Source organism: Periplaneta americana, chromosome 6, assembly GCF_040183065.1.
Source record: "Periplaneta americana isolate PAMFEO1 chromosome 6, P.americana_PAMFEO1_priV1, whole genome shotgun sequence".
NCBI lineage: Eukaryota > Metazoa > Arthropoda > Insecta > Blattodea > Blattidae > Periplaneta > Periplaneta americana.
Genome location: NC_091122.1, coordinates 16,244,730 through 16,270,793, shown reverse-complemented (window position 1 = coordinate 16,270,793; position 26,064 = coordinate 16,244,730). Strand labels below are relative to the sequence as shown.

The 26,064-nt window shown below is 37.0% G+C and overlaps 2 protein-coding genes across 5 annotated transcripts in view; one reads left to right on the top strand and one right to left on the bottom strand.

Moving 5' to 3' along the window:
• Rpp25 (ribonuclease P protein subunit Rpp25) overlaps positions 1-26,064 on the bottom strand; it is a 366,206-nt gene that overhangs the window by 108,741 nt on the left and 231,401 nt on the right. The gene's annotated exons all lie outside the window — the stretch shown is intronic.
• Positions 1-26,064, top strand: part of LOC138701056 (aromatic-L-amino-acid decarboxylase-like) — a 170,141-nt gene that overhangs the window by 43,329 nt on the left and 100,748 nt on the right. Inside the window, exons 3-4 of the mRNA XM_069827604.1 lie at positions 2,601-2,714; positions 7,832-7,883. Coding sequence (XP_069683705.1) covers positions 2,601-2,714; positions 7,832-7,883 — 166 coding nt within the window. The remainder of the gene's footprint in view (positions 1-2,600; positions 2,715-7,831; positions 7,884-26,064) is intronic.

The following is a 26,064-nucleotide window of genomic DNA, read 5'->3' as shown; positions in this document are numbered from 1 at the left end:
CCCCGATTATCCGTCACCCTATTAACCGATTGGTGGATTAACCGTCTGTCTTTCGTTGTTTTTTTTTTTTTTTTTTTTTTTTGCTGCAGAAACATATAAGTCCTGCACATTGTATTAGCACGTTATTTTTGTTTTAGGGAGTGTTATTACAAGGCTTTTCCTTTATACAGTATGGTCTACTGTTCCAATTGTCGTACTGTATAACTTCTATATGAAAATTTCATTTAATTTAATGTTTTGTACGTGTCTCGAAAGAAATCTCATTGTGCTAAGAATAGAAAAAAGTGTAAATAATTGAATGGTTTGGGGAAAGAGAAACCGTGGCTCATCTGTCATCAGAATACGAGATTGGAGTGCATAAAGTAGGCCTACGTAAATCTACAACACGAGATCTTCACTACTCATACCTTTCCACAGACAGCCATTGCAAGGAGTTTTCTTGCCCCTTAAAAACCCGTCGTTGATAACCATACTTGAATCAGTGAACTTCTGATCCGCTGTCTAAACGCAACACCAAGAAGAGAATTACGAAAGTGTAAAAATATTATTCACTAAATTTACGAAAATCTTTTATGGTACGAATTATCCGATTTTTTTCGATGAACAGTCCAGCCCGTCCCCTTCATTACTACGGATAATAGAGGTTCTACTGTAGTTGACTTGTCATTCTCCGTGAATTGAGTAAATGAGGGTAAAGCAACGGTGAATTGTTCTAAGACGTGCAGACTGGACTTTTTGGGGATGAAAACAGAAAATCACAACATTTCGAAGATTGGCTCCTTAAATAGTGACTGTGCGTCCTTCTTCAAAAAGGCATGGCTCTATTATTCCAAACTGTAACATGCTCGCTGTGGTGAAGTCGCTGATCCATTTCTCGAGAATTTTCTGGGGACCAATATGGAATATTTTGTTTGTTGACGCAGCCCAGCAGATGAAAATGAGTTTAGTCATTACTGAGCACAACAGCATCTTCTGGCACATTTTCCAATATGGTCTCGCAAGTATTTTGGTGGTTGATCCAGTCACATTGCCGAAGTTCCTGTACGATGGAACTTGAGGTCCAAGTGTAAGATTCGTTTGACACTCATTTATTTATTTATTTTATTCATTTATTTATTTAAATTTAAATATACAGAATAAAGAATATAATTACAAAACAAACAAGAGAAATAGAAATAAAATAATACAAGCAATATAAAAAGAAGATACAGTAGTATTAACAAATTTGAGACCGAATGAGCAGCGCTCGTGCTCGGTCGCAGTTCAGATATAATATTAAAATAAAAAAAATAATAATAATAAAAATAAATAAGTAAAATAAAATAGGAACTAAAATATAATTACAGCGGCAATGGAATTATATAATATAATATTAACACTAGAGAAGAATAATATCGCACGTGAAAAGTAGGACTAATATATATTTCAAAATTATAGAATACAAATATAATATAGGTTGATTAATTCATACACATAGGCTATAAATTTATTTAATCAAATTGAAGATATTAACACGTTTCTAATTTTCTTGTTATATGTTAGTGGGTTACATGTTAGAAGTTCTGGGTGTAATTTAGTTAAAGCATTGTACAACCGAGGGCCAAAATTTATGCTATGCTTTAGACCAGCAGATGTGAGACATTTAGGTTCTACTAATGTTGAATTAATATTTCGTCTTGTGTCAGATCAGATATTCCCAATACCAGAGCATGTTTAATGGATTAACGTCGTGGAGATGTGGTAACAGCATGTCTCATTGCTGCGATATTCTCGGGAGCTCGAACGTCACAACATCTACCGGAAAACTTCTGTTTGGAAGTTGAAACTTTTGTCTGACATTTCGCACCCATATCAATAAGGTTTTCTTAGGAATTCTTTTGTGTCGACCTACTCTAAAATGGATACGAAATTTCCACAGCGTTGCAATCACAATCACCATTTATTTTTTGAAATGGTCAGAAACAAGATGCACGATGTTCATCTGTCCACGCCATTATGGAACTGAAATAGCATGGCTTGTGCTGCTTAAAGATATATGCCATGGATAAATATATCCATGTATATGCCACTAAAGCGAAACTATCACGAAACCTGTATGGCGGCCAATTAAAATCGGGCAGATCATTCTGCCGGACCTGTAAAAACAAATGAGAATGGATCCGGTTACATAGTAAGCATATGTTGCAGTAAAATCATAACATGGGCCATGAATGAACAAATGAAGTTCTTCAATTAACGAATGCAAAATTGGGAGTTATTGCCTTACCAATATCTATTGCAATTCTATTCATTATACCTTTTAGGCTGTATAATTCAAATTTTCGAGGAATATAATTTCATCCAATTAATCACATATTCTGATTAACAAAAAGTATTGTAATTCTCCCATAAGGGACAATGTTGTAGTTTTTCTGGAATGGTAGGCTACACAAGAAAACGTTTAACGTTAAAAACTTCTTCGAAGTTATATATAGGGTATAAACCACATGAAATTAATTTCTCAAAAATATTCATTTTTCTGTCATAATTAAATGGCATTTCATCATACATCTAGACATGTACTGCTCATTTCTGAAGATGTGATGTGTGTTGTGTTGCAGGTGACGCACTGGCAACACCCCAGATTCCACGCCTACTTCCCATCTGGCAACTCGTACCCATCAATACTGGGTGACATGCTGTCGGATGCCATCGGATGCATCGGGTTCTCCTGGGTAGGTCCTCATCTCCTATAACCAACCGTTTGTAACTATGCACTTGAAAGTTGTTGAGTTGGCAACCCTTCCCATGAAAAAATTGAAGAAAGCTGAGCGGTAGCCTTCTGAACCAATGAGAACGTAGAATTTTCTATTATCTGCTGCTGTTGCTGCTACGCGGAGCGCTGCTGTGTTGCATGTTTTCTACATGCTGTTATGTACCAGGGCTAAAGAACGCCCTGTAGCATGATTTCCTTTGGAGTATTAAATTTGAAACAGGAACAGTGTCAGCGGAATACACGGTCTTGAGATCTTAGCCAGCGGTATAGAGTCTTGCCGGGCGTGTGGTAAATCACTGTCTACAATGATTTGTATTCTTACGCCTCAGATCATTGCTGGACTAATCGGATTGGTCCAGTAGGACAAAGCATGCATTTTAATTGGTTAAATTATATCACGCGTTGTTCGAACTCTTTTCTTGCGCGTAATCTCATTATAGCGACTTATCACTATAATGCACTGAATCAAATTAAATGTAAGAGATGTTTGATTAAGACGACATCTGTAAGTACGTGAAATAAAAAGTGCTTTTAAGCCCATCTCACCTGGTGGATGGCGTGGTCGGTACCCCCGGGCGGGAAACGGTTAACGAAACATAAAAAGTGTTGGGGAGGAGATTCTGCAGTTAGTTAGTTATTGAAGACTGCTGGCAGAGAGGGTGAATTTTGAGAGAAGCTGCATGGCGTCGTCCGATGAAATACCCTGTAAGTAACTTTGTACATTTTGTAAATATAGAATAAATCAAGCAGAGTTTACAATATTGCAGTCATTTCAGACTTAGTTTAGTAACCATGTAGTTTTCCTATAATATCCTGAGAGCTCCAGCTCTTCCAGTAAAATCGTTTTCCATTGTTGTGTGCAATGGTGGCGTCAGAAATCCTGATGAGAAAGAGCAGAAGTCGAACGCAGTGGCCATCCGGCTAGCAATCAGTGCGCACAACACTGTGTTGCATGGTGTTACTACCACGTGCGTAATTAGTAGTAGTAGTAGTAGTAGTAGTATTTATTTATTTAACCTGGTAGAGATAAGGCCATCAGACCTTCTCTGCCCCTCTACCAGGGGATTACAACTACAATATGAAGAATAAAATTACAATTAATATTAAATTTACAATTACAATAAAAATCGAAGTACGAAAAGATTACCTGATTAATGAAAGCTTACTTACTTACAAATGTCTTTTAAGGAACCCGAAGGTTCATTGCCGCCCTCACATAAGCCCGCCATCGGTCCCTATTCTGTGCAAGATTAATCCAGTCTCTATCATCATATCCCACCTCCCTCAAATCCATTTTAATATTATCCTCCCATCTACGTCTCGGCCTCCCCAAAGGTCTTTTTTCCTCCGGTCTCCCAACTAACACTCTATATGCATTTCTGGATTCGCCCATACGTGCTACATGCCCTGCCCATCTCAAACGTCTGGATTTAATGTTCCTAATTATGTCAGGTGAAGAATACAATGCTTGCAGTTCTGAGTTGTGTAACTTCCTCCATTCTCCTGTAACTTCACCCCTCTTATCCCCAAATTAAACATAGAATAACAAAATTGTATAGTGATGAAATTACCAGATATTGAAATATGTGTTACTATTCTAAACAATTTGTAGCGTTGCTGTGAAATGTTACAAAAAAGACGACGTTCGGAGAATTACTCACGGAGTGAGAACCCATTGCGTAAAATAATCACGTGTCAGAATTGGTGTGAAATACTCGTCAGCTGATGTGCAGTGGTCATTGTGGCAACGTCGCGACTCTCGCTGCCAACACTACGCAGTGCTGTCAGGTGCAAAGTTACAAAAGCTTCCTTTCCCGTCCTTAGCAACATGGCCAAACTCGTGGTGGGATTCCCACGATACAAAGTCATCACGACGCCGGGCCATCAAACATGGCGACACAAGACATTACACTGATGACAACATTTACGTTCGAGGCAGGATACGTCCAACACTATTCTAAATCTGAGTCTTAATCACAGCATTGTCTTTAATTATTTTTCGTAATTATTAACAAAGATCTGTAATTCCGAAATAAAAAAATGTATGCTGCATACAAGCAGCTTCCTTGAAAGACGTAAAAGAAAAAGATAACACGAAACGAGAGTTTGTCAGAAATAGAATTACAGCGGAACAATGCTATCATGTCACTGCTCTGAGATAAAAAATGTGTTCCGGGTTGCAATGCGAGTAACCATCTTCCTCGTGTTTCGCGACGAAGCAATAAACCATTTGCACACTTCCATGGTGATGCAGCCACACGTACTAATTGTTGGTTATTCGGGAATATACCTACGAGAGGAAGGAATGTCACCTTAAGGGGTTAGGTATAGCTTACAGCAGTAAAATTTTGGAAATATTCAACTTTTTTTTTCCTCCATTACTATACCTTGTACAATAATAAAAATTAGTATACGTGTAAAACACTATCCCTCTGCTCTATATAAAAAAAATATTTTTACGATTTAAAAAAATTATTTACCTTTTTTTTTGTCAAAATACAGTTCACTGTGCAGCGATGAAGCGTTTCCCACATAACTCAAAAACTATGCAACATTCTGTGATGAAATTTTTTGTGTGTATTTATACGTGTCATATCTACAATATGATTGAAGATCACTCCTCTATCTTTGATAGATTGTCTGATAAAAAATAAATTCATTTTAAAAAATGGTCAAATATCAATATTTTCTTCTAACACAAAATTTAAAAAATATAATTTATTAAGGAATGTAGTTTAAAGAGTTTCAGCAATGAAACAAAAGAGAGAGAACATGAAAAAGTTAACAAGTTTATGAGTTATGAGGGAAACGCTTCATCACTGCGCAGTGAACTGCCATCATTTTATATTTTGAAAAAAAAAAAAAGTAACTTTTTTTTAAATCGTAAAAATATCTTTTTCATATAGCAAATGGACAGTGTTATACACATATCAATTTTCATTATTGTACAAGATACAGTAATGGAGGAAAAAATGTTGAATATTTCCAAAAATTTTACTGCTATAAGCTGTACCTAACCGCTTAATGACTATGACTCAGATAAGCATCCCAGTAACCCGGTTATTGATCATGTCGAAAAATTTAGTAATGATACTTGGATTCAAATTAAGCAATACTAATTATTTCAAAAAAGTAAATTATTAATAATTTCTTAATCTAGTTCGAATTATATTTAACAGCTTAACTACACATTTCCTAACAAGAGCAGTGGCCAGCAACTGATGAAGTCTAGATATTTTGAATGAATAGTATCACTGTCTCGTCAAATAATGCAAGCATTCATATCACTAGAGTACATGCCCCTGCCGTTTCATTCCGACCTCTTCATCACCGGAGTAACAAACAAAAGAACACTCACGGTGACGTGGGCTAGAAATGCACGGTAAAATTTGCTTTGCTCCCTCTCATTCAGAAACATGGCTTTTTAAGTCCCTTAAATAAATACAAAGTACAGTTTTGATTAAGGATCATTGAAGTGACTAAAGAAATTATATCGCATCACTATAAGAAAAAAATAAATACACCAAATAAAATTCAAAGAAGAAAACATTTGCAATATTGCGTATTATGTATATTACTGTAATTTAATTTGTAACTTAATATAGGCCTACAATTCTACAACTTTTTTCAAAATGCTTTACATCAGTTTTGTTTTTTTTTTTTGTTTTATATATATTTTTAATGAGAAAATAGCTGTTCTGCATTGTACAAAAATAGTGAAACACGGAGTAAAAATACAATGGACATTACATTACATACAGTAGTCAAAATTTAAAAAGTGGGTTGAAGAAATTTGTAATTTTTTTCTGCTTCCTTTTTGCAGAATATTGCATGTGTAAAATCATTCTCAATTCTTCCCTAACCAAACCAAAATCACGACCACATCAGCTTTCGTTTTACCACTCTCGATTCGGTTTACAATATTAACTTTGCTGTGGCGTGCAATCATATTATTATTCTATAAAATCTGCATATTATAATAAGGTAAAATATGAAAACGATGCTGATGAGTCATTAAGAATCAGGTTCCTCTCGATCACTAACAAGGCGTGAAGCAATTCTAATATAAATTTAACCCAATTTCGCTTTACTATTGACCGATGAGTACCAAATTGTAATTACTTTACCATAGATATTTTACGACAGTGAACGTGGGTTCCCTATCTCAAACTACAAATAGAAATCCCCATTACTCTCAGTGAAAATATTGCGTTCTTGTTCATTAACACCTGTATATAGGCCTACATACAGAATGTAAAGACATTGAGTTCCTTCACTTCAAGGGACGACATGAGACGGCCTTTGGTACTAAAAGCGTTAATATACTTGATCCCTGTTTTCTCTTATAATTTCAGGAACAAGAAGATCAGCATTTTCATGTTTTCTTTGCCTGATTTAGAATATCGTAATAGGTTCTATGGTAAAAGCCAGCAGAGTTTAAACAGTAGCACAGACTAAAGTCTGTGTGATGTATCTTGTCTCACTGTGAAAAGAGAGAGAAAGGAGATATGTCTTACTTCGTCTGTATTGTTATGGCGATGGGGGGAGTGGAGCTGTGCCGTCCATCCATCCAGTGGCGGAAGGGACTAGTTGATACATTCTGTAGCGCAAAATAAAATTACAAAATATCTCTCTTCGTACTGTATAGTTCCGTCACTGAGCTTGTCTTTCAAGAAATTGAGTTCCGTAGCCTGTACAATAACAAGGTTTTGAAAGGAATCCTGAAAATTTACAACCCTCCTATAATCTCCACCCTCATTTGAAGGGACTTGGTTTTATTGCTACTGAGACAAGATAAACCTTACCAGGTACACACACGAATACAGCACGTAGCAGATAATCTAATTAGCCAATTCCTTAGGGAAACTATATTACAGAATTACGATACGTACTGGTTTCTTAGACTGACAAAATTATATTGATCGATAAAGATGGAATGGAATCGGCTGACCTTTTTTTTTAACGGGGTTCTCCCTATATACAAAGAACTTTCGTTCACTCGTCCGCTCATACACACACACGTGCTTTCCTGCTGATGTGCGTCACGAGGAGCTAACCAAGAACTTCTGATTCCAGGCCGCGAGTCCCGCCTGCACCGAGCTGGAAACCATCGTACTGGACTGGCTGGGTAAGTGATCTTCATTATTACTCCTTAGGATGCTTGAATATAGTATGACAAATATTTCAATTCCGGTGGGGAATATGTTGAACATTATCTCAACAATTATTGCTGTATCTGTTTCAATAAATATTTCCATGAAATTGTGTTTTTTTCTGTAAACGGCCCCAGGAAAACATTTTTGCAGCCCTGGTATTTGCGTTCGAGTGACGAAAATTTGTATAGACACTTCTTTTGACATTGTTAACATGTTGGAAGAAAAAAAAATAACTTTTTTATCTGCCCCCCCCATGAGAATGTTTGCTTGTGAGCGGATTCTCGAAGCTCCGCTCGCTAATTTGTAGACTACGTCGGGGCTGCGCACTGTCTATAATGAGTGAATATGTCATTCACATGACACCGTTTATTTTTTTCGGACATGTTGAAATACGTGAAATCTATGTTAAACTGCATGCAACTCAAGCTTGATAGCAGCGTCAATCTGTCACCAAGGTTAATATAGCACTGGAAGCGATTAGCAAGAGTCTCTCGCCACCTACGCACCTGTGATCCCCCGATGCTATTCGCTTCGACGCGAGAACTGAGAGTGGCTTCTGGGAACCTGGTGTGCGGAGGCGACGAGATCCGGCGGGAAACTCCGCTTTGAGGACCCACATCCTCGTCGCTATTTCATAGACAAGTCACGTTCGTTATTCTTAACATGTCAATATCAGATATTTCCATCGACTATTTGTCTTAGGGAATTATTTTACTCATGTGATGCAATACGTTCATTCATTTAATTCGTTCACACTCTCGTCTATCTAACGAAGTAACTAACCACTCACCTACATACCTGCTTAAAAAATGTGTCTAATCTATCTCTCTGCCTGTCCATCCATCCATCCATCCATCCATCCATCCATCCATCCATCCATCCATCCTTCCATCCATCCATCACTAGCCTTTCTTATCGACGTGTCAATTTCAGAAATGTTCATATTTATACAAGTAAAGTTTTTCTAAGCAATCTTAAAACTTCTGGCACTGATACAGGATTACCATCCGTCCGGCAAAAGGAGGACATGTCCTCTTTTTTAATCATTTTATCCTGTCCGGCAGGCATTTAAAAAAAATTGAAATGTCCGGCATTTAGCATTTCAACTAGAATATGAATATTGAATAATGTGCGATATTATGCATAGAATATCTAAACAAATGGTGAAATAGTATATTATGCAACGAGCCTATAATGATAGTAATTAAGACGCAAGTATGTTTGTTTATGAGACGAGCGCATAATTTTCATACGAGCGTCTTAATTACCACTATAGGCAAGTTTCATACGACTTTTTATGCTCGACCATATTTCTAACTTGAAATTATTCAGAAGTATTCATTTTATTCGCATCTCACTGAAGAGCAGAAGTGACCTTGTGCAAGCTCGTAAATTGTGAGATGTGCGCAGAGGCGAAAGTATTGATTTTTTCCGAGGAACAATAATGTCATTGACCTTGATATAATTTAGAGAATAACATGAACTAATTTTGATATAACCTGGAAATTGATTTAGAATTGAAAAACGAGATGACAAATTGAATTTATTTGAATATTATTTACAATTAACGCTAATTATTATAGTAACAGAACATAACCTTCTGCGACAGTATTGGATTTCCAGCCTCCGTGACGTTTCCCTCGTTGTCTTTCGATTGCATATCCGAGAATAATCGAAAACCTGAACTTTAATGAATAGGCATACTTTAATGACATGCATTAAAGGACTGCTACCAGGTGTATAATTATTACATTTCGGCATGGTCGAGCATAAACCTATGAAAGAATTTAACTGATTTCAATAATTGAAGCTGAAGCACATAAAAACATAAAATATGACCTATTGACATGCATTGAATTCTTACACTTTACACTCATGATTCTAAGCCATTTTATCAATTTTATTCTTCAATGTACAAAGATATATCAATCAAGTTAATTTGGACATAGATTTAAGTTTAGAAAAACAATGGTGCAAATTCTTCAATTCCAATAGTTCTGCGAGCACTGAAACTTTCTCAGAACTCTTAAAAATATGTCAGTTCTATTTCTCTATCCCAAGTCACAATGGAAATGCTGAGAGAGTATTTTCCATAATATCTGCTCAATGCACAAAAAAATGAAATCGCATGCTAACGGAGACAGTCAGAGGTATCATCATGGTGAAATATAATTTCAAGCACTTGTCCTGTGAACAGTTCCATACTTATTTGGTACAAGATATAAGTTTGTCTCTTCAGGCTCTTGTGCCCAAAGTAGGCTCCACCGATAAGTAGGGTACAGATGTAATACTGATCCAGCAACTAGTGAGAAAACTAAGGTGAGCCATTGTTTTTATCTTTAATTTTGTTCAGAGCAATTTTTAAAATGTCATCCTTTTTTCAGCAATGTCCTCTTATTTTAGATTCCAGTCCTCCTATAGAATTTCATATCATGGCAACCCTACATTGATATATTACACAAAAAATGGATTTTTGCATCACTACCCATTGCCATAACTTCATCGTATACGTCCACCATTTTGTTCTTATACAAGTAACAGCCTCTCTTCAATGCTGTATACAGCAGCTCTGATTTAGTGTTCTGGAATATCTGCCACAGTGTGTGCGATGGAGTCCTTCAACTCATCAATTGTCATAAGCTTGCTTAAGTCCAACAACCAATAATCTGTTGGGTTAATATCTGTCGATCTTGCAGACCAAGTTACAGGAAAGTGCCTACTGATAATACGGACCACCAAAAATGTTATCTAAAAATTATTTTACCGGGTTAAGAATGCGAGGAAGTGCAACATTCTGCGTGGATATATTTTCAATGTTTCGATTTCTTAAAACCTGTATAGCATAATTTTGAAGTAGATTCAAATCACGTTCACCACTGGAATCATCCAATCACAACGAACGAATTTCCATGTCAATGCTGCCATATTTGGCAACAAATTTACCAATGAAGCCTCATAAAGTACAGCAATGTTACTTTTTGTTCGTTGATACAGGTGGAGTACCAGTTATTAATGAATGGTCTGGCATAAATCTAGCATAATTTCTACAGTCCCGTCGCTCTAATTTCCGGCAGCCAATCGCGTTGCAGGTCGGCTACATTTAAACGTGTGCGTCTAGTGATTCGCTGATTTATTTCTTAAGGCTCGATAAATACTTAATATAATCGCCTGCCATTTTAGCTTTTTCGTTGGCGTTCGCAGAAAGCACACGAAGACGTTATTTGCCGCTCAATTATTTGCTGAATTACATTGCGTTTGATTTATTATCATAGGAGCTACGACATGATAATGTTTAACGGTGTAGCAAATAGAGTCCTCGTATGGTAGCTCGGCAACGTAAGAACAAACATGGCGAACCATACTACCTACCTAGACTTTATAGAGCTTTCACTTTCTAAGACGTAAGCAAAGAGGTGGAGTCACGCCGGAAATAACAGCGTCGGGACTATGACTATTATAATCATTTGGTTATAGTGATATCTTTTCGTAACATTATTAATATTTAGTATGGTAGAATGAAATGTTCATCATAATAGAATTCATTACAGTGACTATTACACTTTTACTACGTCACATTACTTTTGACCAATAAAACGGTACGAAAGGACGTCTTTCAACCAATCATGGCTGCTTATCGCACAATTTTATCGCGTCCCTAGAATTTGTTTAATTTTATCGCGTCTCTAGCATTTGTTTATTTTCATCACTACCCTAGCATTTGTTTCTTTGTTTGCCAACATTCAAACTGCACTGGTCTGGACGTCAAAAAACAGAAAATTACAAACCACTCCAGTCGATGCACAGCACTTTCAAATATGACTCGCATTGGCATTCAAGAACAAGAATTAATAAAGATCACTGGTCATAGCTATGCATATTCCCTGAAACCCTATTTACAAATAAATGAAGAGCACCATTCGGAAATCCTGAATAAGTTGAGGGATACACCATGTACATCACCGAGTTCACTTCTTTTACGCACACGTCCAATATAACATCAACTGAACCACCAACCACTAAAATATTCAAATTTGAAAATTGTACCTACTTTCAATAATTGTTTCTTTTAAAATTATTCATGTTTATTTTTTATTTCATCATCGTTAATTAAAATGTTTCTTGTTTATTTCATCATCCCTAATTAAAACTTTTCTAACACTTGTTTATATTATTTAGATTATGTTATAGCTTCTGCTATATGATATTATGAATAGTCACGTATCAGTGATTGTTTCATACTAGGATTTATTGAAAATCATCTGTCAAGTGACGTTCATTACTGGGATCGGGATAATTGAAGTGGAATGCAACTGTATTAATAAAAATTAAACTGAATCAACAAAGATTCCATAGTTGGCACAACTGATAAGAAAACAGCTATTCATAACACACTACTGCCATCTACTAGCGTAATATTTATAATGTTGAGATGGTACAAATTTGAAGACAGATTTGTATTTTCGTATATCAATTAATATTTTATTGTATTGGAGTACTTCGGTGCTTCTAATCTTTATATACTTTCTTCTAATCGTATAATAGTCAATTAAATTCCACTCGAGTTTTGATTTTCTCTAGACTATTACACTCTTACTACGTCATACTACTTTTGACCAATAAAACGGTACGTAAGGACGTATTTCGACCAATCATGGCTGCTTATCGCACAATTTTATCGCGTCCCTAGCATTTGTTTAATTTTATCGCGTCCCTAGCATTTGTTTAATTTTATCACGTCCCTAGCATTTGTTTCTTTGTTTGCCAACATTTGAAACTGCGCTGGTCTGGACGTCAAAAATATATATACAATTACAAACCACTCCAGTCGATGCACAGCAGTTTCAAATATGACTCGCATTGGCATTGAAGAACAAGAATTAATAAAAATCACTGATCATACCTATCCATCTTCTGAAATCCGATTTACAAATAAATGAAGAGCACCATTCGGAAATCCTGAATACGTTGAATACACCATGTAGGCCTAAATCAACGAGTTCCACTTCTATTACGCACACGTCCAATATAACATCAATTGAACCACCAACCACATTCAAATTTGAAAATTGTACATTTAATAATTATTCCTTTTAAAATTATTCATTCTGAAATCCTGAATAAGTTGAATACACCATGTAGGCCTAAATCAACGAGTTCCATTTTTTATTACGCACACGTCCAATATAATATCAATTGAACCACGAACCACATAAAAATTTGAAAATTGTACATTCAATAATTATTCCTTTTAAAATTATTCATGTTTATTTTTTATGTTGTCGTCGTTAATTAAAACTTTTCTAACACTTGTGTATATTAGTTAGGTTATGTTATAGCTTCTGCTATATGATATTATGGATAGTCACGTATCAGAGGTTGTTTAATATTAAGATTTATTGAAAATCATCTGTCAAGAGACGTTGATTACTGGGATTCGGATAATTGAAGTGGAATGCAACTGTCTTAATAAAAATGAAACTGAATCAACAAAGCTTTCTTGACTAGTAACCGTCTACAGAGTTCAATGAAGATTCCATAGTTGGCACAACTGCCATCTAGCGTAATGGTGCAATAATACATTTGAAGACAGGTTTATTTTCGTAAGTCAATTAATATTTTATTGTATTGGAGTACTTTGTTACTTATAATCTTTATATACTTTCTTCTAATCGTGTAATAGTCAATTAAATCCCACTCGAGTTTTGATTTTCTCTAGATAAATCAAAACCTCTCGTGAGATTACTGTTGATAAAATCAAAACGTCTAGTGAGATTACTGTTGATAATTTTTACCATACAAAATAGAAGTAACTTGAGAGGTACCGGAATAATACCGTTAAAATATAAATTTCGTTATTTCCGCATTCAATGTAACGAAATTTTACAGCAGCGTCTAATAGCACAGACACGTATCGCTTTGTATAAACCTGCCACAACTCCTAACTGCAAGGTCAGACACAACAGATCGTCTGTTACCAGGGCTCTGAGGAAAGGATAAAGAGAGTTGACATCACTACAGCAAATCTTGCAGACTTGCTTCTTCGCTGCACGGCTTCACACTTCGGCAGTCGCGTACCTCGCACTGCAGAGTGGTGATGTAACAATACCAAGAGATGCAGGGGCCTCGGGGTCCGAAGGCCGCGGGCAATACTGTTAAATTCCCCAGCGTCCACTGCCTCGAGGGAACAAGAACGACACTATTCCCGCTTCATTAGTCAATTCCTACTAAGTTCGGTAGTAGTCGGAAAATAGGGACGAGTAACGTCCAAATATACATTTTAATTTTAGAGTATATGAAAAGAAATGTCGGAAGAGAAACGTTGCGGTGAAGTGGCGGAAATGATGCTGAAAGAAATGGAAAAGTCCCATCGACTTATCACGACAGATATATTCCGACTACAAAATTGGTCACGCTATCTTCACCTTGGCGTCAAAAGTTCCTCATTCTTTCAGGTTCACAATCATAGACATTTTCTGTAGTCGTGCTCTACCATTCTTGTTAGACTTCGGTGCAGAAATTAAGGCGGGTTGCTAAGAGGTGTTGAAGAGGGGCATATACCTATAATGTTGCCATACTGAAAGTAGGCCTACTGCTCTGCCTCACTTCGGATGTATTTGTAAACTTTAAAAGCACAATATTCCGGCCTTGTTTGTGCAAAACAACATGTTTATAACACTCGTCAGCATTTTATAAACATAGAATAACAGCAACCTAAAGTAAACAATAGCAAAATAACTCACTGAAGAAACTTTAATGCTTTTTACAATGCAATATTTTATTCAGTCACACGTACACTAATATTTGTTTACAAAAATCTTGTAAAGTGGAGTATACTGTATTAAGTGGTGAGACGTGAAATTTGAGTCATTTTAGTAAAAAAATCACACATTTGTTTTATTTATTTATTGTTGATTAGTTTTTTCACAAAAAAATTTAGCGACGCGTTTTTGACGCTCCAGGTTTTGGTTAGCGGCGTGGTTTTGACGCTGTAGGCGTTGGTTAGCGGCGCGTTTTCCACGCTCTAAAGTTGAGTTACAGTAGCATTACGTTTTTGACGCCCTAGTGTAGGTTAGCGGCGTGGTTTTCACTTTCTAGGTTTGGGGCTCGCTTTCGATGCTCTAGTGTTGGGTTAGCGACACGGTTTTGACTCTGCAGATTTGGGTTAGGGGAGTGGCTCTGACGCTATAGGCTTGGGTTAGCGACGCAGTTTTGACGGTCTAGGTATGGGATAGCTGTACGTTATTGACGCTGTTGAGTTGGGTTAGTGACGCAGTTTTGACGCACTGGTGTTGGTTTAGCGACGCGGTTTTGACGCTCTAGTGTTGGGTTAGCGGCGCGTTTTTGACGCTCTGGTGTTGGGTTAGCGACTCGTATTTGACTCTGCAGGTTTGGGTTGTTGCATTTTTGATGCTCTAGGGGTGACTTAGCGGTGTGTTTTTGACGCTCAAGGTTTGGGATAGCGGTGCGTTTTTGACGGTCTAAAGTTGGGTTCGCATCACGTTTTTGACGCTCTAGATTCGGGTTAGCGGATCGTTTTTGACGCTCTAGTGTTGGGTTAGCGGCGCGGTTTTGACGCTGCAGGGATTAGCGGCGCCTTTTTGGCGCTCCGGGTTTGGGTTAGCGGCGTGGTTCTGACGCTATAGGCTTCGGTTAACGGTGCGTTATTGGCGCTATAGAGTTGGGTTAGCATCACGTTTTGACGCTCTAGTGTTGGGTTAGCGGCGCGGTTTTCACACTCAAGGTATGGGATAGGTGCACTTTATTGACTGTAGAGATGGGTTAGTGACGCGGTTTTGACGCTCTGATGTTGGTTTAGCGGCGTGTTTTTGACGCTCTAGTGTTGGGTTATCGACGCGTTTTTGACGCTCTAGAATTGGGTTAGCGACTCGTTTGTGACGCTCTTTATTTTTGATTAGCGGCGTATTTGACGCTGCAAGTTTTGGTTCTTGTGTTTCTGGCGCTCTAGGGGTGGCTTAGCGGCGTGTTTTTGACGCTCTAGGTTTGTGACAGCGGCGCGTTTTTAACGCCCTGGTGTTGGGTTAGCGGCGCGATTTTGACGCTGCAGATTGGGTTAGCGGCGCGTTTTTGACGCTGTAGGCTTGGGTTGCGTTTTTGACGCTGTGGGGGTGGCGTAGCTGCGTGTTTTTGACGCTCTAGGTAGGGATAGCGGCGCTTTTCTGACGCTCTGGTGTTGCTTTAGCGGCGCGGTTTTGTCGCTGCATTTGGTTAGCGGCGTGTTTTTGACGCTCCAGGTTTGAGTTAGCGGAGCGGTTTTGACGCTCTAGGCGTAGGTTAGCGGTGCGTTTTTAACGCTCTAAAGTTGGGCTCGCATCAAGTTTTTTACGCTCTTGGCTTGAATTAGCGGCGCGTTTTTAACGCTCTTTATTTGGATTAGCGGCGCGTTTTTGACGCTGTAGGCCTGGATTGTTGCGTTTTCTACGCTATAGGGGTGGCGTAGCGGCGTATTTTTCACGCTCTAGGTAGGGATAGCGGCGCTTTTTTAACGCTCTGGTGTTGGGTTAGCGGCGCGGTTTTGTCGCTGCACTTGGTTAGCGGCACGTTTTTGACGCTCCAGGTTTGAGTTAGCTGAGCGGTTTTGACGCTCTAGGCGTGGGTTAGCGGTGCGTTTTTAATGCTCTAAAGTTGGGCTCGCATCACGTTTTTTTACGCTCTTGGCTTGGGTTAGAGGCGCGTTTTTGACGCTGCAGGTTTGGTTAGCGGCGTGATTTTGACGCTCTAGGTTTGGGTTTGCGTACGTTTTATGACGCTCTTGGGTTAGTGACGCTGTTTTGACGGTCTGATGTTGATTTAGCGGCGCACCACAATCAACTATCCATATGCTAAGCTGGAGCTAATGTTTTGGTAGGATCACAGTCTAGTATATACAGTCACGAAGCTCAATACGTAGTAAATATGCATCCATAGATAGTTGCTAACTACTAGGATCGCTAATATCGCCTCATTACAGACAATGCGAAATAGTACCGGCACAGTCTATTGTTCCTAGCACCCTCACAACTCAAGCTTCATGGCAGTATATACTAGACTGTGGTAGCATCGTGATGGCGACTGTCCGCAAGCTCGGCTTCATTTCCAAGTTGTTTTTGTCTACTCTATATATTCTGTGCTGGTTTGTTACAATAAACAAAATAGGAGATAAATATTTTTCATTTTGTCATAAGTTTGCACCATTGTAAATAGAAATATGAAATATTTTCAATGTCCTGGAGAATATTAACTGTACAGCTTCAACGTTGGAACTCACGTCGTCAAATTGTAAAAAAAAAAATTGTAGTTATGTGTACAATAAATTACTTTTCTTCTACTTCAACGTGTACTTCACTTTATCGCATTATGAATGTGATGAACTTCGGCATTACGTATCAAAGTCGATAAAATTATTTGTTAATAATAATACATTATTCGTCATTTACAGGTTCCGTCATAAGCAGGTAACTATAGTAATAATTCTGGCTGTAGAGATTATTTTATTTCTACCGTCTGTCTTTCAAGTCCATAGCTATAGTTTAAAGCACAAGTCAATTAATACAGCACCTGCAAACATTTCACAACACTATGAGAAATGTAATTCTATTAAAGTAACAGCTAGTATAACACAGATCTACAGCTTGATTCAGGCATATGGGAAATTATATATCTAAGCCTACACATTGTAAATGAGCATTCTTAACTATTGTTCACAATCATTCAATATTAATAATACTGTAAATTAAATCTTTCAGATATTAACATCAGTTTACGATCCTCTAATCCTGGAAACTCCCTACCCTCTCTTAGCCCGCGGAGTAGAGATATGCTTCGCGAGAAGTGTCAACAACCCAAGTGTAAGACGCGGCATTGCATTTCTTATAAGACTTACTAGCAGCTTATTCCACGTATCGGTGTCTGATACTAGCGCCACACCCACACGACAGCCTGACACGTGAGAAGGAATCCGCGATTGTCACTTTCCTCTAATATCTACTTCTGAAATAAAACATCATAGCGCAAGTGACAGTGCCTACATAACGGCTGGCATTAGATTTCAAAACATTTGCAGCCCTGCTTCTTTGTATGGCTATCCTCCATTGTCTCCTTGTCTACCTCCTCTTACGTTTGTCTTCCACTTTTCTTTCCCTTCTCTTCGTCTCTTTTCCCCTCCTTCCTCCTCCTTGCTGTTCTCCTCTGCTCCTGTTTACTCTTCTTCTCTCTCATCTGACTCCCTTTATGTCTCTACCTTCAAATCCCTTGTCCTTATTTCATTTATTGTATTTCATAGATCTTACATCAGGACTGAAGCTTTAAGATGTGGAACAAATCAAGAGTTACACAATTTATTGGCGAGATGAGGTAAGGCCGAGGATTCGTCATAGATTATATGACATTTACCTTACGGTTGGAGAAAACCTCGGTAAAAACCCAATCAGGTAATCAAACAAACGAAAATCTGACCCAAGTCCGAGAGCAGACAAATGAGTCTGCGGATCGAGCTACGCTGATGGCTCTACAAGAATGTACCCGTACAATACACAATATTAGTAGTTCAACAACACAAAAGAACACACAATACAGAGCAAGTAGTTGAACTATACCAAAACACAATACTTAACAGATTAATTCAATTTACACGCCTAAACAATATATCGTCCACACCTGTGGAGTAACGGTCAGCGCATCTGGCCGCGAAACCAGGTGGCCCGGGTTCGAATCCCGGTCGAGACAAGTTACCTGGTTGAGGTTTTTCCGGGCTTTTCCCTCAACCCAATACGAGCAAATGCTGGGTAACTTTCGGTGCTGGACCCCGGACTCATTTCACCGGCATTATCACCTTCATATCATTCAGACGCTAAATAACCTAGATGTTGATACAGCGTCGTAGAATAACCCAATAAAAAAACAATATATCACCCGAGCCATACAAAATTATGCAATATATAGCATACAGATTAATTCAATGTACAAGCATATACAATTCAATCAGTTTAGCTGTACAAAAATATACAAAACATATCAAGCAGATCAATTCAATTTACAAGCATAAACAATATATCAGTTGAGTTAATTAAATTTACAGCCTACATAATACATCAGTTGAGCTATACAAAAATGTGCAATACACAGCAAGCAGATTAATTCTCAGTTCTCTTCCTCTCAGCCTTCTTCCCTATTCCCCACTAATCTTATTCCTCTTCTCTTTCCTCCTATTTCTTTCTTACCTTTCTCTAATCTTCTCTCTCTCTTACTTTCCTTCTGTTTTTCTTCTTCCTTCGCTTCCATCTCTTATTTGTCCTACTTCTCTTTTCGATTATTATTTCTTCTACTGCTTTTTCAATTTTCTTTCCCTTCATTTCAGTCATAGGCTATAATTTCGAGGAAATAACATAATTCTGTAATGACACAGGCCTAATACATAAATACAAAATTTTCCATGAAATTAGATGAACCCTATATTATTCTGTTAATTTAGTAAAATAAGTACACAAACAATAAATTTTATTGTCAAAGTATTAAAACAATTATCCTTAAAAATACGGGGTCAAAAGTGTTGGAATTTTGTTGTATACTCTGTAACTCAATTCAACAAAGTAAGACTTTGTCTGTGTTACTTTGTACGGACATCGTCAATGAAAATAATAACTAGGAATGATCCTGAAGTTGAGCCCGGTGGCACTCCACAGTTGATGATGATGATGATGATGATGATGATGATGTAAAATATTTGCAATTTATAGGTTTGTTTAAACACAGGAAGCTCAATAATAAATGCATTGTAAGATAACCTATCCTGTAAAGAAGCCTGAACTAAGAACCGACATCCCCTGGCTCATGTTATTCAAATTATGAATCTAAACAATTTACATACAACATCCTCGAGGCTTTTTCTGCTTAGTCTTCAAAACATATCGGATAAAAAGCAAATGATAACACACTCCAGTGTCGTTAACTATGCTCGCGGCCTTCGTACTCTTGTATATGAAAATAAAACTTCTCAGCGGCTCTGTCAACTATCTGCAATGTTTGCAGAAGAGACTGGTCCACTGAACGCAACAGCGACATAGAGCACAGCATTTAGTTTCAACTTTCCTTTAATAAATTCTGCAACATTTTTATCTGAACTTGATTGTGAAGTATCTATCATGTCAGGCTGAAGCTGTCGAAATATTTGGACTAGTCAACCATAACGAATGCAAAAGAGTACGAGATCGTTCCAAGTCTTGGTAGAACACATTGTGGAGTATGCAATAATTCCGAAGTGTTTGATCTTAATGCATGGTTGATAAAGTCTAATTCTTCTTCATAAGCCAATTCCAGTGAAAGTCTAAAATCTCATCACTTCTAATCACTATCATTATCAGCATTCTCTACTGTACCTGATACACTTATGTCAGAAGGGAACCGTCCCAGGTCATCGTGCTTGAATTGAATGAAAATGCATATTTAAGCTAATTTTCGTTAGTTAAAAAACGTGGTGATAGACTTCGTTTCGCGTTTTCCTCGTTTACGAAATATACTGACTTGAATATCATGCTACTTATGCCGCTTCTTGCGCGTACTAGGATCCTCATAGTTCTGCGAAACCGACTCATTTCGTTAAATGTTATGTTTTATTTAACGACGCTCGCAACTCCAGAGGTCGCCGGATGTGTCGGAATTTTGTCCCGCAGGAGTTCTTTTACATGCCAGTAAATCTACTTACATGAGCCTGTCGCATTTAAGCACACTTAAATGCCATCAAGATGGCCCGGGATCGAACCCGCAACCTTGGGCATAGAAGGCCAGCGCTATACCAACTCGCCAACCAGTTCGACTCTCATTTCGTAATTTGTACTTTTGGTAGATATATTTATTGCTGTTGAGGGGGTATATTTTAGACTGACCTCTGTACTATTTTTGTGTTACTCTGTATATTTTAGGCGACCGGGTAGCTAAGTTTGTAAAGCAACTGGCAACGGACTGGAAGGTCCGGGGTTCGATCCCGGGTGGTGACGAGATTTTCTTGTTGCCAAACTTCCAGAACGGACCCGAGGTTCACTTAGCCTCCTACAAAATTGCGTACGGGTCTGTCCCGGGGATAAAAGGCGTCAGAGCGTGGTGCCGACCACACCGCCTCATTCTAGTGCCGAGGTCACGAAAGCATGAGGCTCTACCCCCATGTCCCCCAAGTGCCTTCATGGCATGTAAAGGGGATAACTTTTTCCTTTTACTGTATATTTTAATTCCAATCTGAAATAGCAATAAAATTGTTGTTAAAAGAGTTAATTATTAAATAAAGATAAGCTCTCCGTGTCCATATTTATAAGCGCCGGAGAGAATTTTTCTCTGTTCCACTCTTCCATCATCATATGATGACGCAGAATTTCTGCACTGAAATATCATATGTACTCCTATTTCGGTACATCGTAATATATGATAATATGCGAAAAATAATCACTTTGTGATTTAAGACGGCGCTTATTCCGTCGGATCCCGGCCACTTAGTCACTCATAACGAGTGCACCTCTGCACATGTGTGGACATTGTGCCACTGTCATACATCTATGACGCAGTGCATGAGGGTAGGCCACTAGAGGGAACTCAAGAGGTGGAACTTAAACTGAGAGGATTCGATCCGACATCGGGATGGGAATCCGGTGTGGCTTAGTGGATAGAGCGTCAGCAAGTAGAACTGAAAACCCGAGTTCAAATCCCTGGTGCCGGAGAGAATTTTTCTCTGTTCCACTCTTCCATCTTAATTTATTTTGTTCAGTAGTAATGATATATTTCGTGTTGCTAAGCAACAAGATGCGCGTAGAGTATTATAGAAATGGTAACGGACATTCTTTTTTCTCAATAGGTGCCCACTTAAACATTCTACGGTGGTTTCGCAGTTACCATGCTGACGGTCGGACCCGAGGTGCGTAGGGTAACCCTGCCGAGAGAGATAAAATCTTTAATAGGATAACTTGCTCCGGGACGCAGTGCGACTGTGGGCCCGTGTCGCAAATTTATGGCGCATGAAAGAACCCGCCCCTGATAAAGGGCCTCAAGCAAAATCTGTCAGTCACTTCTCGCCCATATTGAATTTCGACCTCTGCAGTTGACGTAGTTACATAAACTACTACTATTACTACCGCCACATCAGAATCAAGAAGCCTTAGATAATCAAGAACTTAACATCATATTTTCTACAAACTTGTCCTTGAAAGAAAACACACACACCATCCTTGTCACGAAACGCAATTCATTTAGGCGCCATGTTTATGTATTACTTTTTCTTCCACTGTTTGAACTCTTGTCACATTTCTCAAGGCTAAATTCTCACTTTTCTCTGCGTAGGAAAAATTAAAAGCTCTTATGTCTAAGTACATTATGTAGTGATGGATGGAATATGCTGTTTTTTAAAACAATAAAACAATTTAAACTCTCTCGTGAATTCACGGTGGTTAAGAACACCTTTATTTCATCTACAAGCACTTGTATAAAACATGTTTGACCTCATAAAGAAGCACTGGAGGGGAGAAAAAATGTTGCGCATCTTCTCGTAAGTTCATAATATAGAGGGAGTCGAAATCCAGAACCTCGTTGTACAGCAGTTCATATAAGTTGTATTGTGAACCATAAAAGCACATTAGGACCTAATCATTTTCTTCAACTCGTATCTAAGACAGATCTATAATGGGGAATGCAGACATGGATTTTATTCGTCGCCGAAACTTCAGTGATAAAAACTATGTAATATCATAGTATGTACTCGAAACTTAGTAAATTTATACTTTCCTTTATAATAATGCAAATAAAACACGATATATATATTTTTTAAATATCACGGGACTCGAAAACACAATTTCATTGGTGTGAAGTCACAAAATATGTGCCAAAAGCTGCTACCGTGTTAGACACGGTAAATTTATCCTGTACTTAGGTTTTCCATTCCTGAATGATTTTTCGTCATACGCTGTAGAAATGTATTGTACTATGATATCAATTTTTACTGAACATTTTCACACGAAGGAATCTTATGTGTGATGTACGCCGTACTATGTATAGCACCTCATAGGTTGTTCACACATGTAAATAACCTATTTGAGAAATCAATGAAAGCCAATTTAAGGTACAACATAAGAGAATTACTCTTTTTCCCTTTATGTATTATGCCTAACGCCCTGTTACGGTCCCACCCCACAGTTTTCGCGGACGGTCCAAATATCTCTTTCCTCGTGGATTGTAATTTAGTATTTGGCAAGGTAGTCTTTCGACAACCGAATAACTTACTAGGCAGAGCAACTGGTTACGAAATGGAAGATCCCGGGTAACGGTAAGACGTTCCTTGTTGCAAAACATCCAGAACGGCCCCGCGTTCTACTTAGCCTTTTGTCTTTCCCGAGGTAAAAGGCTGTCGAAGCGTCCTATAAGCTTTCATGGCGTCTAAATAGGGATAGCTTTACTTAAATTAACGACAGTGTGACTTGAAGGAAATGTGACTAACTTCCAATTGTTTCTTTTGTTCTAACTTATTACCATATTTTATCATCAACAATACGTGTAAAGCAATATGTATTTCACATCCTTTCCTCATCATATTTTTATGTGGTTGATGTGGGATTTAGTCATGTTGTATTCTGTTACCCTAATTTGTTTTCCTTCCTTTGTCGATTCATCCTGCTTTTATGCTTTCTCATTTCCGCATTCATTAACATATATGCTGGGTTTTCCTTCAAATAAAATTTGTCTGTTTACGTGACAGACATGAGCTAAACTATGCAACAGAAGCACTGATCTAACATCCAGTAGGAAAATTCGTTACTAAGAACCAGAGAAAACCGGTGTATTAATTCCTCTATTGATTTCCCCCTTTTCACTCACCATCACCACCACAGTAATAATAATAATAATAATAATAATAATAATAATAATAATTTTTTTTATTTTATTTATTTTTATTTATTTAGAATAGTAATGTGCGAAACAACAGCACAAGGCCAATTACAGTTTAGCACAAGGTACAAAACGAAACAAAACAACAAATGATGATGAGAATGAATGATAGAAAATGGCAATGAGATGAAAATACAATCAATATAATAGTCTACATTACTCAATTGACCAAAATGCAACAAAATAAATAGCACAAATAATATTATTAAAATTAGTTCAGTGAGATAATTAAAATAATGGCAATTAAATAAAATGTATTACAAATGAATTAATGAAATCATATAAATGAAGACAGGAATCATATAAGTAGTATTGTAAAGTTATGCAAATGACGAGAATAGTATGATACATATCTAACAATGGCATAAATAATAAAACTGACATAAAAACTCAAAAGATATACTACACATTAAATGGATCCAAGTTCAATCCATGCAAATTAGCATATTTAATACATCTGCAGACCGGAGACAGAGATTTCGAATTCCTATTATAAAACATTTTATGAAATCTTAAACCCTTAGCAGGAATACGAAGACTGATATTGCTTATGAAGGATTCACAATCAATATCACCCTTAATGACTTTACAAAAAAATAAATAATCAAGATCCTGACGTCTGGTAAACAAACTACCGCAATTGAAATATTTGCGATTAATCTCATAGTTATAATCGGAATTTGGTAAAAATCTATAAGAACACAGGGAAATAAATTTTCTTTGAATATTCTCCAATTTAGCCGAGTCAGTGGAAGTAATGGAGTTCCATACAACAGATGCATAATCAAGCTTGGATCTGACCAATGTATAGTATAAAATTAATAAACACATAGGAGTAGAAAAAGAATAAGTTATAGATCTAATTAGACCAAGCATTCTTAATGAATGGGTATAAATATATTGCACATGATCATGAAAATATAATTTTGAATCAAGTAAGATACCAAGATCTCTAATACAATCTTTCTTAGTAATTACGACATTACTAAGAGAATAATTAAATTTTTGGGAAGTAGTTTTCCGTGAGAAGGAAATAACAAAAGTTTTGGATTGATTAATTTTCATTCCATTTTCAAAAGACCATTGTAAAAGTGAATTTATTATTATTATTATTATTATTATTATTATTATTATTATTATTATTGAAGAACAGGATACAGGCTGAAGTGTAAGAGACCAACGAAACCCCAGGTTTATTGCAAAGTATAATGAACAATTTTCGTGTAAGATTGCAACAGGTCATAAGTTATCCAAGGGGATCACTTGAAATGTGTAATTTAAAAGAAAAATGAAGACATTCCAATAAATTGCATTATTCAAGCTACATTCTGTGTTATTTTTTTAATTTTTAAACCTTATAGTCGTTTTACAACAGCAATTTGAAACTCGTCAGAACCGAATGCCGGACCCTGTATAATCAATTTCCTGAACGTCTAACACGAAGCTAAGACTCTCTGCAATGAAATGATGCATTAGTTTTTCCCTAGTCAATACACTTAATTAATGCAAAAAATAACTTCGAACATTCGATCTTTTTTATTTTAAACTTCCTACCAGATAAAAAAAATACAGTTTTCTTAATAATAAGCATATTTGTACACGAATTCAGAATTTCATGCATAGATATGTTGTGAATATGTACATAAAATTTCATTACTCTAGATGCAGCCATTTAGGAGATAAGTTAAAATGTAAAAAACTGTAATATGCTGGAAAATCACTTTAAGGGGAGGCAGAGGTGAATATTTCAAAATCCACAAAATTTATCCCATTTGTTTGAAATTTATCATGGATACTAAGTATGTTATTAGTAATGAACATACCAAGTTTCAACTTTCTAAGTACAATAGTTCTGTAAATAATAATAATTTTATAAAACTTTATATCGTTTGATATAAAATGCTCCATGCACCATATTGTAAGAAATTGTCAATATTTCTTTTTATTTATATGTTCAGAGAAGGTATATAAATAATGATAAGTATTAGTTTATTATGGGAATAATATAGTAATACAGTTATCTTGGCTTTAATTGCATACTTTAAAGGGCACAAAATCAAAAACTAACATCGGAATATGTAAATATAGTGTATAAAGATTAATAAAAAATGGGGGGGGAAAAAAAAACAAATTTTCTTCAGTTTTGTTCAAAATTTCACCTCTGCCTCCTCTTCACGTTTATAATATGCATTCTGAACATAGTATCCACTTACAAGGGATGCAACTTGGAGTAAAGAT